At 45.0% G+C, this 14,720-nt stretch overlaps 1 protein-coding gene and 1 long non-coding RNA gene across 3 annotated transcripts in view; one reads left to right on the top strand and one right to left on the bottom strand.

Annotated features, from left to right (window-relative positions):
- The window catches only part of LOC111847209 (XK-related protein 4-like), an 84,535-nt gene extending 69,815 nt beyond the window's left edge, over positions 1-14,720 (top strand). The window contains exons 3-4 of one of the 2 annotated variants that reach the window (XM_023818192.2): positions 11,273-11,364; positions 11,461-14,720. In XM_023818192.2, the coding sequence (XP_023673960.1) occupies positions 11,273-11,364; positions 11,461-12,225 (857 nt within the window). In that variant the 3' untranslated portion in view covers positions 12,226-14,720. Of the gene's footprint in view, positions 1-11,272 lie in introns of both variants that reach the window. The other variant, XM_023818191.2, reaches the window with a different exon arrangement.
- On the bottom strand, positions 9,741-11,097 carry LOC111847210 (uncharacterized). Its single transcript, XR_002839047.2, has 3 exons — positions 10,699-11,097; positions 10,134-10,309; positions 9,741-10,023 (listed from the first exon to the last, which is right to left on the bottom strand). It is a non-coding gene; the product is annotated as an uncharacterized lncRNA (long non-coding RNA).

Raw genomic sequence — 14,720 nt, 5'->3', positions numbered from 1 at the left:
GTGTGATGCGTTAGGTGATGAGTCATCCTAGGTAAAACGAAGCGTCTAATATAATTATATTTATCATAGGGAATTGTGAAGAAACTGTGAGATGGGTTCATTTAGGAGGGGGCTGTTTCAGGGGTGTGTGTGGCTCAGCACATTAAGCTTCAGGAGGTCACTAGTTTAAGTCCCAGTCTTAGCATAGCAATATCACCGATGGGTCCCTGAGCAAGTCCCTTAACCCCGTTTGCTCCAGGGACTAACTAGTCCTGCTTGCTCAAAAATGTATGTCACTTTGGATAAAAAAAAAAAACGTGTTTGCTATGTAAAAAGAATGTTAAATGTAAAGATATCCATGTGGCATAAGCAAGCAAGAGTCAATTAACTGGGAAGGTGTGTGTATATATTTACACACACACACTGTGTATAATTTAACATTCTTTTCGGGGTGGGGAGCAGGCTGCCTCAATCCCCCACACACACACACATATGCACAGACAGTACACACACTCTTAGGTAATCTTCTTTCCCTTAACCGTCTGCGATCTGCAGCATATCTGAGCCAGTCCCCCTGGTTTACCACATCCTAGGCGTAGAGGACGGCCCCCAACGTTAGCACATCCTGTCACGGGTCGTGACAATCGTTTGTGTAGCCGGTGACAAAGGGAAGGGCTTTCTGCAGTCAAACCATCCATAACGGCTTTGAAATGAAAGCAATTAAAGAACATTCACTGGAACCATGTGCCTGACTCAGATAATTCATGTTTTGTTCACTAGTAGTAAAGTGCAGCAATTTGCAGATTGATGCAACTAAATCCTCACACAATGATGGGCTCCTCGCAGTCAGAGTGTTGCAATAATTTGTATATGGCTAATTTCATAGAGGATAAATACTGATGTTAAATAAGCAGTGATGTAGCTGTAATATTGATCAAATTTTTCACGTTTCTATTTTGAGAACCATTCATTGTAGTGTGAAATACATGCTTCCCATAGGCTTTCAAATTCCAAATCAGAGTCTGTTCTGGGAAGCATAAGGCAGGGGGACATCCTGGATGGGATGCCGGTCCGTCACAGGACACGAGGCAGGGGGACACCCTGGACTGGATGCCGGTCCATCACAGGACGCGAGGCAGGGGACACCCTGGACGGGATGCCGATCCATCACAGTACATGAGGCAGGGGGACACCCTGGACGGGATGCCGGTCCGTCACAGGACACGAGGCAAGGGGGACACCCTGGACGGGATGCCGGTCCGTCACAGGACACGAGGCAGGGGGACACCCTGGACGGGATGCCGGTCCGTCACAGGGCACGAGGCAGGGGACACCCTGGACGGGATGCCGGTCCGTCACAGGGCACGAGGCAGGGGACACCCTGGACGGGATGCCGGTCCGTCACAGGGCACGAGGCAGGGGACACCCTGGACGGGATGCCGGTCCGTCACAGGGCACGAGGCAGGGGACACCCTGGACGGGATGCCGGTCCGTCACAGGGCACGAGGCAGGGGACACCCTGGACGGGATGCCGGTCCGTCACAGGGCACGAGGCAGGGGACACCCTGGACGGGATGCCGGTCCGTCACAGGGCACGAGGCAGGGGACACCCTGGACGGGATGCCGGTCTGTCACAGGGCACGAGGCAGGGGACACCCTGGACGGGATGCCGGTCCGTCACAGGGCACGAGGCAGGGGACACCCTGGACGGGATGCCGGTCCGTCACAGGGCACGAGGCAGGGGACACCCTGGACGGGATGCCGGTCCGTCACAGGGCACGAGGCAGGGGACACCCTGGACGGGATGCCGGTCCGTCACAGGACACGAGGCAGGGGGACACCCTGGACGGGATGCCGGTCCGTCACAGGACACGAGGCAGGGGGACACCCTGGACGGGATGCCGGTCCGTCACAGGACACGAGGCAGGGGGACACCCTGGACGGGATGCCGGTACCTCACAGGGCACATACATATGCTCAAACATTATGGGCAATTTAGAATTGATAGTTAACTTATCTGATTCTATTGCTTTTCAGGAGGAAACCTACACAAACAATGGGAAACCATGCAAACTGATACACAGTATTTGAAATCACCAACCTGGAAGTTTGTTATCCCTTGAGCCCGCATGCCAGCGCTCTGCTCTGTGGGGGTATATACATAAAACCATGTGTTAGTTGAGGCACATTCAGTGCAGCTGATGATTGTTACATTTTCAAGCCCATACAAGCATGAATCCATGTAATCAACACGGGAGTTCCGTTTGGAGATGTTTCTGCGGGTAATCATCGCTCTCGAGGAACGAAACACCTGCAAACTCGTTCCTTTCTCCCACCACTTGATGTGATGCGGTGTAACCAGATCTGTCGCTGTTTGACGCATGGTGATTAAAATTGCAGTGATCTACCGTTTCATCCCGAATGAATTTACAAACTGGAGTCTGTGGTTTGGTGCATGAAGCTGGAGAAAATGAGCAATCAGCCCAACCGAAAAGCCGGCTGAGGCTCCTAACTCTTGCTCGACAGTGAGGAACGCCCACATTTATCCTGTAAACAAGAGCATTCATCTGCAGAACACTTCTTGTCATCAAACGTTGCTGGCCAAAGACAGAATTCATCCACATTCAGAATGAGTTTTAATGGCAGGGAATTTGTCTTTGTTTGTCAGTGGCTCTTATACATATGGTGGATACATAGACAAAACTGAGCGTGGTGTGTGGCTTAGTGGGGTCAGATGCTTTGTGATTTGAGCATCGTTGGTTCAAATCCCTGGGCCAGCAGAGTGATTTAACTGTTGGGCTATTAACCCCCAAATGCTTCATGTACTGTCTGGTTTGGGGTCAGAGCTCAGAGTCATCCAGCACCCGTGGAACAGTTTGTGGGGATAAGGGCCTTGCTCAACAGCCCAAATGTAATACAATTACTCAGCTGGTTATGGAATCTGAACCAACAACCTTCTGGTACAGACATGAAACACTGACCCAGAAAGCTACTCCGAACCCCTAAAAGCCTGAAACACACCAATTTCAGCCCTTAAAAGCTGCCAGTGAGACAGATGACCGCCAGTTGTGTCAGTGTGTGTAGCACAGTCGGACAAGGTTGGTCCCTGTTGACTCTGTTTTGGCCAATTCATCGAAGTCGAAGCTAGCTGGTGAAACTGAGTTTCCTGATTGGGCTGCATGTCAACTGTTTTCTCTAGTTATGCCGGTCTGCTCCATCACAAATTTTCACAGTTGACGGGAGGCAACAGGAACTGATTACTCGTCAGCCTTGGTTGGTGCTAGTTTTTTTTGCCATCAGCTTGGCATGTACCCAGCTCAAGACCCCAGCCTCAGCAGTGTTGAGTCCTTCCTGAGGTTCCTGTGCTCAGGTGCAGAGTATTCAGGAGTTTGGGCATGAAAGAGTGTTGGATTTAGACAGGTACAACAGAATATGGGAATCTGCCACTAGTGAACTAAGGTTACAGAAATTCCCCAGCCTGATTGATTGTGTCCCTCTCTTAGGCTAAGTTGACACCCGAAAGAGATTCCTAAAAGTATTTTGATGCTGTTGAGTAACTGTGTCTCCTCTCCTAGACATCAGCAACTCTGATACTCCCTCAGACACTGATACTCAGCTCTGCAAATATTCCCATCTTATCATCAAATGTTCATGGGCAAAACATCATGTATTTGGCATTCAGTTTTATTGATTCATTTATTGACATCTTGCAGCAGCCCAGCCAGAGAATGCACTGAAATTGCTTTTGTGCTCAAATACTGTACCTTTCACTTGAAATGAAAGATTCAAAAGTTGTGTGATTTGACCTCAGTGATTATAGCCTGCATGTCAACTTTGTGGATAATACTATTCAGTACCCAGGTAACATACAGTACACAGTGACAGATTCCCATGGCGATCAAGGCTGTCCATAAAGTCATGGTAACATTACAATTAATATCCATGGGTTTTGGATCGTACCGTGATTACATAAGGAAAAATAAATGATAAAGAATATCTGAGCAAAAATGGCAAACTAGATTGTGATACAAACACAGCCTAAGTCTTCAATATCTTTTATGACAATGAGAGTTTGAATTTTATCGCTTTGCTTGATGTCAAGCCATTTTCTGATGAGTTTGTAAAATTCTCCGGTCCCCAGTAGTGGGAGCATGTCATGCCAGTATGCCGGAGAGGGAGTCTGCTGGATAGCGAGCAGTCCGGCCATCAGCAGCTACTGTGAACCGAAGGCCGAAATCGACCAAATAGACTCATCACGCTGAGGTCATTTCCAAATATGAGCTACATGCCATTATATTACGCCAGAGAAAATAAGCAAACTGATCTCCCAATGTGTCTGAGACCATCCTAGGTTATTAAATATGAATAGAGCTATTTGTTATCTCAAGACCATGAATCTGATTTTTAGAACAATGTGGCCCTCGGGCATTTGTTTATTACTTTTTAATAAATAAATGTGTGATTAGCTTCACGTACCAAAGGGGACTGTTAAACTATGTGGTTTATTAGCCAATCTAAATCTAAATCTTTTTAACAGCAAATAGATGAATAGTTTTCTAAATATCTAGTAGCACATTGATAGTTCTCAAGCCAATCAAGCGACAGCACAGTTAGTATTGAATTTGTACGGTTAATAATGCTATAGATGCATGATAATCATGTGACAATCTCACCTGAAGGTTAAAATGGTGTTATGCTAATGCAGTCTTTTGGGTTTTGGCTACAATGTTTGTCACCCCACTACTCGTGGTAGCCAATGGCACATTTGTGTGGGGCCCCCTGTTGGCCACAAACAGTCACTGCACTAAATAATAAATCAACATGCTCCTTATTTAGGTGATGCGGAAGCAGCATGTTCTGCTAACCAGCTAGCTAGTTACAATCTCCTGACTCTACTCACTAGCTTTTTATTTATTTTTTTAAATATGTGGGGGGGGGGGGGGGGGGGGCTCCTGGCATGACTTTTCGAATGGGACCCTCGAAACAACAAATCTGTCTGAAGCTATGAAACTAAACATAATATGAAGCACCCCAATGAATACACTTCTAAAGGGTTTCCATGGCAACCCAGCGAGCATGAATCGCTCGTCGTCCCAGCGGACAACCCCCTTGGATGAGGACGAGCTTTGCGAAGCGGGATTTTCGGCTTCTTACGCTGCATTGGTTGACAACCCGGCCTCTTCCCCAAAGAGCCTCCAAACAGCTCAGCCGTAAAACACGCAGAGATCAGCAAAACCCCCAGGATAAGCAAGTCAAATGGTTTCCACGGTAATCCCCAGTGCAGCTTGCGAAAGCACGTTATACGGAACTTCGCAGATTTCCCAAAGAATTCCCAGCATTTTTTTACTGCCTGAATCTTGGGAGGTGGTTTTGGCTCCGTGGTTTAGGATACTGAGGCTGAAAGTTGCTGGTTTGAATCCCATTTTTCGTAAAATGATTTCACTGTTGGGCCCATAATTAAGACCCTTAACCCCTAATTGCTCCAGAGCAGAGGTGTGGCAGCGGGACATGCAAGGTAGGCAATTGCCTGGGGCCCCGATCTTTGAAGGGGCCACGGACGGAGCGATGGCGATTGCTCTCCCAGCAATGATGAAGCTGAAGCTGAAGCATTAACGAAGCCCACTGGATGCCCATTGTCCACTTGCATGTTTGTTTTAAGTAATACAAACTAGTGCTGAGGCGATTAGCCGATGTACTCGATGAAGTCTCCACTGAAAATACTTTGACATCAATATTTTAAATCAATGCATGGTTCATTATTTTAATTAAATTACCTTTATGATTTCTAAAACGCTTCACTTCATTATTGCAAATGTTTTCCTTTAATTTCCCTACGTAATTATGAGAGTAGTTCAAATTATCACAAAACAAAAAGGTGGTTTTACACTGTGCAAAGTGCGGCAGCATACCATGGCGATATTAGCGCTATGCACGAGCACTGGAAGAGAAAACACACCGGCGCTAGATCTAGACCACTATTCAGGTTTATTAACTAACCATTAGTACAGAGAGCTTTTTAATATCTTTTGTTCTTGTAGCTGCTAAATACACTCATTAGTAAAGCCATGAAGTTGTCTGCCTGCTACATTAGAATCTCCATTGAATATGTGTTTGTAAAAATGTTTAAGCTAAAATTTGGTCTTATTCTACATTGATTGACGGTGCCAGTGAGTGTTCATGTATGTTGGGCTTATTGGGACCAGTGTCGTTATTGTAAACTAAAACTGAAATGAAAACGGAAAATGAAATGAAATGAAAAAAAATAATTCATGAACTGAAATAAAAATGACAATCATATTTATAAAAAAAATCGTGTCAGACTTTAATTTGCAAAAAGTTCCTCCACACCAGCACCATCTTTTTACCTTGTTTAACCACAATATCTCATCTTTTAAAACATGTTGTGGCTGCTGATCTGTCCCTTCCTTCGTCACTTCAGTGCCTATCGCTTGTGTCGCATGTCGCGTGCTCCATTAGCCAAATTATTTAGCATGAGGATACGCCAAATTTAAACAGATTGCTAACTTTGGGCATCACAATACGCAACCCATTAATATTTTTAGGCATAACAGTAATCTGCTTGTAGAATTGTGGGTGAAAATAATGTTCATATAGTGCTGAAAAGCCAGCATACATTATCTAAAGTCCTGCAATGGCATACAGTTTGTCGTCAAAATAAAATTAACTTAAACGGTCAAATTGATTTTCTGGAGGAAAATTAATCGCTTAGATTGATCGATCAATCAATAAAATAGTCGATAGATTAATCTATTGAAAAATTAGTCGTTAGCGGCCGCCCTAACACGAGCTCTGGTATTTTTTTATGTCAACCATTATTCAATAATAATTGATTGATTGGAAGATTAACTAAACAAAAAACACATATTTGACAATGAATAAAGTTGTTGTGGGGGGGGGGGGGGCATTTTTTTATGCCTGGTGTCCCCACAGACATTTTCTTCATCTCTGTTTCAGATAGTCATCTTCACTCCTTGTCTGAACATTGTTGCTAATTACTTTGAAATGTATGGATGTTAACGGTATTTGGTTGTTTCTGGAGTATGTAGCCGGCTGGTGATTTATTCCATTTCCTTAATGGGTAACACACCTGGATGGCTTGTCAAAGCCCCGTTGAGCTGAATGACAGGTTGTCTGGGGAAACAGACTCTCTTCTATGATCTAATAGGCCAGGAGATACTGAAGAGTCCTGCTGCCTGATTGGACAGCCCTTGTCAATGATGCCGGAAGTTAAATTATGACTCGACATCTCCACCAGGGGGCAATGTTGAACACTCCTCTCAAATCCATATTTCCTTGCACTTCTGGGGTGTTGTTTTTGTCTGGTTCACACGCTCACTTTCAAGCACTCATGCCAGCTTGCTTTAGTTGGCATTGGCTCTTGAACCACAGTTGGCTTAGCCTGGTGCTTTTTGTTTTAAGCATAATTTTAAAGCTAAATAGAAGTATTACATTTGCATTTAAATAGCTTTAAACTGCATCAATAGGTTCATACCTCACATGTCAAGAATGCGTTTTTCATATTTTTGGAGAATCAGTTTTTTTCTGTTAACAAATGGTCTATATTTATATTTATTCATTTTTTTCATTCAGTGTCACTTTATTTATCCAGTTTCCGGAAACTGCCAGTGTTAATCCCAGGGGTTCTTAATTCAGTGAATTGGACAGACTCCTCTAGCAATCATTAAGGTAGGGCCAGTGTGCTTTTATATGAAGAACTATAAGGCCATGCAACTAATACTCATATTGACATCCCACCAGTAGGGGGCGAACTCATGTCAGGGCACCAATTGTTTTCTTTCTGCTTTTCCTTGGAGGTGAGTGAAGTGGGGGGACGGGAGAGAGATGGACTCATATGTGCTCATTTTTATAAATGGTAGACTCATGGGATATTGACTTGTGGCGATCGCTCAAATGGATTGCAATTTTGGGTTGCACTGTCCCTAGCACACAATGTCTGTATCTCATTGGGCCGTGCAAGATTAAATTAAGGGAATTAAATCTAACCCAGAAATTCATTTTTTTTCTTCTTTAATTACTTTGTATCTCAGTAGTTTCACAATGATGCTCCAAGCTAACGGGCAGTGAAAAGACCTAAACATTCACCCTGAAGGGTGGCACAGTGCTTCAGTGGTGACAGTGCAGCCTCACACCTCTGTGTGTTGGGGTTTGGATGGGTTTCCTCTGGTTGGCGTGAAGGGGTGTCTTTGAATTGCCTGTATTGCATGATCTGTGACGGACCAGCATCCCGTCCAGGGTGTCCCCCTGCCTCGTGCCCTGTGATGGACTGGCATCCCGTCCAGCGTGTCCCCTGCCTCGTGCCCTGTGATGGACTGGCATCCCATCCAGGGTGTCCCCCTGCCTCGTACCCTGTGATGGACTGGCATCCCATCCAGGGTGTTCCCTGCCTCGTGCCCTGTGATGGACTGGCATCCCGTCCAGGGTGTCCCTTGCCCATTATTTCCTGGACCAGTCCCCAGGCTCCCAAGCACACTATACTGGATAAACATTCACAGATGAATGTCTGTCCTGGTTACTATACAGTACAATATCAGTTTCATACTTATTTGATAATAAACATTGTAGAGGACATAATGAATAGGAAACAGAATTATTGAAAAATAACTATTTCAGAAACTGAATGCGCGGTAACCATATAAATAGAGTTTCATACAGCCAACTGATTACTCAGAACTCTAGGCAGTATGGTTTCAATATAAGTGTCACAAAGCACCTTCTGGTTCCCCTTCTTCCGCACAGGCCTCTGACATCTCGGATCAGTATACAAGAGAGCCGAATTCTCAGTCATTTTGCACCTTGTCAGGAATCTGTAACGAACAAGTGCCCATGGGGGCCGGCCTTAGGCCGACAATGACGGACAGCTTGCTTGACCACTCACAGCCATGTACAAATCCTGGCTGGTCCTCCAGCCCTAAAAGGGGCGCTGGTGAGTCAACCTTGAACTCGTCATTAGGGCTGCAGCCTCAGCCAAAGGCAGACAGAGCCCTCTGTCTCTGTTAGCCCTGATGTCTGAAGCCTTTATTAGACTCTGTTAAGCTAAAGACACAAAGTCTCTCTAGGTATTTCAGAGAACACGGCCGGGGGGGAGTGACATCAGCTCCTATCCTTTCAAATGGCTGCAGCTTTTAAGTAGTGCAGCTCGAGTTCACATTCAGTAGGTACGTGGTATCAGATTTGCATTAAAAAGACGGTTTCCTTACAGTTTTTATCTTTTCTCATGCAGTTTTTTTCTCTGTCTTTTGTGGAGCACTTCATTCAGTGTGATGTGTAAGATTCACAGAAAACTTCTTTTTGGAGAATGTCCCAGACACTGTGCTTTAGCTTCAGTTCAGTTTGATTTTTATAGCACCTTTCACAAGGAAGTTACAAAAGAACCCAACATTAGTGGAACCTGATGTGCTACAGTTTAGAGAAGCAATAGTTTCAGTCGGGGTGGGGGGTTAAACACCCAAAATTAAAGCACACCAAAGCTAGGGAGCCCCACTACTAATGTGTGATCACATAAGTATTAGGGATTGGGGGCCTTGCATTTTGCTCAGAATGGGGGGGTCCCTTTTAGTACTTTTATCATTTTTTCCTGATGTATAAGCAAACTAAATCCTGCTCTCCTTTCCTTTTGCAAGAAATATTACTCTGTTATACTTAGTTAGCTAACTACAAAACCTAAAAACCTTCTCAAAACCACAGAACTTTCACTGAAAAGTAAACAAACGATCAACCTCAAAAACTGAATGATAACGACTTTATTTAGAATGTTTGCAAATGCCGATGGTGAGATCCGACATACGGAACGATAAGCTGTCACTCGCTTCTGCGCCCCTTGTCAGTGTTCTTGGTGCTTGCTGTCGTTTTGAGACGTCTCCCAATCACCATGCAGAGGAGTCTGGTTTCCAGGCGGGTTAAAGATACCTGACTGCTCTACCTGTCCAATCTGCATCATCGAAGCAAAAAACCATGTACGAAGCTCTCATAGACTCCCAGTGAAGCACGGTACCCAGGCAGGCTCTGAAAACACGTCATCAAAGCATATTGATCAATAAGCTTTCATCCATTTTCCATTTAGACAAAGCCTACATGAGTCTTCCTTAGAGACTTCCTTAGCATCCCCTACTAACCTGGAGCGTGTTTCCCAAAAGCAGAGCTGCTAACAACGTTAGCAAGTTACATAGTTAGAAACATGCAACTGAAAGGGTCTAACCATGTAAGTCGGTAAACAGGGCTTGAATGGCTGACTTCGGTTCTCAAACTTCATCTGTTCCAGAAAGCTGTTCGAGAACTGAATCAATTTTTCCTGTAAGAAATAATGTAAATTGGAGTAATCTGTTCCAGACCCCCAACTGATGTTTTAACCTGTATCAATACATACATACATAATGCTAAAACCATAAATAAAAACTTTATAACTCATTAATACATGAAATAAATGGAAAAAAAAAGACTTTGTCATTCCATACTCTGTAGCGAGATGAGACCCCTTTGTCATACATTGCAGTTATTTCCTTTTTAAGTTCTATTGTGGTTCTCACAACTTTCCTTTTTGGTTTGCTGCTATCACTAACCTTGCTAGGACCCACGGTGGCTTATTTAAAAACAAAATAAAAGCTAAAAAACACGAGAATATTCATAGTACAATCTGGCGGAGATGTTCACTACGCGAGCACTAGCGGTATACTGACTCACCTGCACACGTTCTCTCCTTTGTTTGTGCCTAAACGTGCCGTGTCAGACAGGTTCTAGCGCAAAAGGGCTGGTTGGTCAAGAACCAAAAATGAATTCGACAACCGAGACATTTCTTTTTACCAAATAATTTGGTAGAGAACCGAATTGTATGAGATGTGAGAAGTTCAAGAACCGAGGTTCCGCTGTATATGTTTATTTCCTGGCCAGGTGCACTTGTAGAAACCGTGTACACGTGCCTGATGGGTGAGAAAATATTTGTTCCAGGTTGTGCAGGTCCACTGGGATTGAAAGTGGACTGGTGTATATCAAGTTTGGGGGTAACAGTTTAGAAGTTTTGAATCGTTTTATCACCTCCTCTTACATATTTATATTTGAAAGAAGGAACGACAGAGTTTGAGATTCACGGTTTGTCAGTTCCATTTACTGAGCTCTCCTTATTCAACTATGCAAAGTCAGATTTTCATTCTATGGGGCCTTTAAGGTGACTCTCTCTCCCCCCCCGCCCACACAAACACTTCGTTTTACTTGTGAACTGGACCTCTCACACCTCCTGTCTCCTCCCCCGCCCCTCCAGGTCTGACAGCGGCCGCCTCCCTCGTCTCCCTGGCCTGGGCGCTGGCCTCCTACCAGAAGGCGCTGAGAGAGTCTCGCGATGACAAGAAGCCGGTCAGCTACCTGGCGGTGGTGATCACCTTCTGCTGGCACTTCTTCACGGTGGCGGCCCGCGTGGTCACCTTCGCCCTCTTCGCCTCCGTGTTCCAGCTCTACTTCGGCGTCTTCATCGTGCTGCACTGGTGCGTCATGACCTTCTGGATCGTCCACTGCGAGACCGAGTTCTGCGTGACGAAATGGGAGGAGATCGTCTTCGACATGGTTGTTGGCGTCGTCTACATCTTCAGCTGGTTCAACGTCAAGGAGGGCCGCACGCGCTACCGGCTCTTCGTCTACTACCTGGTGGTGCTGCTGGAGAACGCCGCGCTGAGCACTCTCTGGTACCTCTACCGACTGCCCTCCACCACTGACGCCTTTGCCATTCCTGCCCTTTGTGTCATCTTCAGCAGCTTCCTCACCGGCGTGCTCTTCATGCTCATGTACTACGCCTTCTTCCACCCTAATGGCCCACGATTCGGCCGTTCGCCAAGCTCCGCCCTCGAGGACCCGGTCGGGGGCGGGGCTGCCACTTCGCCACCGCCACCTGAGGGGGCCACTAACTCCCTGAGGGCAGGGCAGATGCGGGGGGGGTCCTCAATGGACATCAAGTACACCGAGAGGGACGGCTGTACGCCCGTGTTCCAGGTGAGACCGCTGGCCACGCCCACGCCGTCCTCCCGCCCCCCAAGGATAGAGGAGAGCGTGATAAAGATAGACCTCTTCCGGAACCGCTACCCGGCCTGGGAGAGGCACGTGCTGGACAGGAGTATACGCAAGGCCATACTGGGTTTCGAATGCTCCCCGGCGCCCCCTAGGCTGCAGTACAAGGATGATGCCCTGGTGCAAGAGCGGCTGGAATATGAGACCACGCTGTAGTCGCCAGAAGGCTTTGGGAAAACAAATCAAAAGCAGATGATCAACCTGGGTTAACAGCCGGACTGTGGCAATAACTAGCTGTCCCTGAAGGGAGCTTCTCACCTGCACCGCTTGAGGTGTTGATTGTCAGACCACAATTCATTTCTGAGTTAGCAGTGTTGATGGAGCAATATCTTGGTCCTGGGAGACAGATACCAGGTCCCTTAACGGGCGGCCCCATAAATGCCTGCGCTCTAAATTAACATAAGCTAATATTTGGCATATTAAACAATTAAAAGACATTGGAATTCAACATAAAAGCTATTTTCCCAGAAGAAAATCCTCCCAGAAGTGAGTAAAAACTATTAAATATACAGGTACGATTAAAAATCAGATATTAGGATCGCATTTATACAAACAGGGGACCAAATGTAGACTTTCGTTAGGCGTTTTAATGAACTTCTGATGGAAAGTGGTCCACGGCGACCATGCTTTCTAGAGCCAACTTGGATGCCGCAGGAGCAGCACCCAACCGTGCCAAAAAGTCAAGCTTTCATTGTACAGGCTCTCGGTAATCGCTTAGTGTGTCACACAGGGTAAAACCCCAGCTTAAAGCCCCCAGTCATGGTGGCGGAGAGGGCAAAGTGACGGTCAGCTTCATAGGTGGGTTGGAGATAGAGTGTCGCTAGTCCCCAAGGTGTCCCCAAACTCCCACAGCTCCCACGATCGGTGACTTGGTGGTTGACTCATAGTCAGGGGCGAAACAAAAATATGATGATATAACTTATGCATCTAAAGCACTTAACCTGTACTTTGCTGCTCTTCTTTACGCAAGACCAAGTAAGGGCTTAGAACCAGCAATGTCAGTGAAGCAGCTGAATCACGCGGCGAGCGTGGCGGGGTGGACGGGAAGACGGGGGGGGTGCCGGGCGGGATGCAGTCACCGGGTTAGGGTAGCGCACTTTTAAATCCCAGGGAGTGTCCATCTGGCGCCACCCCCCTTCCCGACCTGACAGGAGGCAGGCAGAACAGCGATAGCTGACACCCCTGCATCCTTATGCCTGTACTTTTCAGGGCAGATGGTAATTTACTCCAAGAAAAACACCCGTAGATTGTTTGGCCAAAAGTTCTTCTTCTGAAAGAATATGGATTGTAAAGCAAAGTAGGGCTATGCTTTTAATGAGAGATCGTTTATTTGAGAACGACAGGTCATTTCCTTTAGTTTCTCTCCTTGTCTAAATTGCATGCAACAAAGACCCAGACTAGAATTGTTTCCAATCATTTCCTGTCTTGAAATGGATCAGGGTCCGGACTCCATTAGTAACGGGGTGTCATTTTCTTTCAATCATTGTTATTGTCCTTTATAAATCTGGGTCAAGGCAGCATCACTCATTCCAGTGACTGGCTGAACTCTGGTCTCTGTTCCGATTCTCATGTTAGAAATCAACAACTGAATTTGTGCTCTTCCATAGGCGTCCTGTGTGATATCTACCATCAGCAGGGGCTCATTCAGAAACCAAGTCCATTATGAAAAGGCAATATATTAAGAAATATAAAATCCTGAAGTGGGAAACTACCTGCACAAATTTATTTGAGCACAAATTTAAAGCATTTATTTGGAAATAGATTTATTATTTATTAATAACAATTAATAATTATTGCTACTTTCTGATTTTACACATATGTATACATTATACTGTGTGTGTGTGTGTGTGTGTGTGTGTATATATATATATATATATATATATATATACATACTAAACTTTATTTCTGTAAAATACATGTATAAAATTGTAGAAAAAAAGTGACAATGATACATTTATTTTGTAGTACATATAGCACACTTATAGCATAGATATAGTCACTGATATTTACAGTCACTTGGATTTTATATTTTAATATATTTCTTTTTGTAAGGGACATTTATATTTTGTGTAGAAACCCATTACAAATACCAGAGCAAAATATTGTTATTTCTAATTATAAAACATATTTTAGAAGGGTACCAGTGTATGTTATGTCACTCTCTTGGTATAAAACTCCTGTCGATATTCTGGGACTTGTTTTCACGACCCTGAAACGAATGACAATATAAGCATGTTTTCATTATGTAAGCTTGTCTCAAAGATATATATAAATATATATATATATATAAATGAATCATATATTGTTATGGCAGAAGGCCCTTGGTGTAAGAAGGCAAAAAATGACTTTTCAGAGAGAGTGAGAAAAGAACAGGAAAAAAACAGTTATGTTATTATTTATTATCATTTGCCTGCGAACTCATTTTTTTTACATTATTACTGGACAGGGATGTGTCACATCCAGTGAAATATCACGCCTAAGACACAGAGCTCCTGTAAGGTGATTCCCTTATACATCTGCTCACATCCCCCCAGGGGGCTTTCAAAGACCCAGTAGTAGCATATCTTGTCCGTATCGCCCATAATTCTAGGGGTGATCACATGCTGATTTATAGGGCTTGTATTGTAGGGCAAGGTTTCTCAACCCAGTCC

The sequence above is a fragment of the Paramormyrops kingsleyae genome, chromosome 4 (genome assembly GCF_048594095.1).
Source record: "Paramormyrops kingsleyae isolate MSU_618 chromosome 4, PKINGS_0.4, whole genome shotgun sequence".
NCBI lineage: Eukaryota > Metazoa > Chordata > Actinopteri > Osteoglossiformes > Mormyridae > Paramormyrops > Paramormyrops kingsleyae.
Note: the sequence above shows the minus strand (reverse complement) of the source record. Positions and strands in the feature narration are given on the sequence as shown.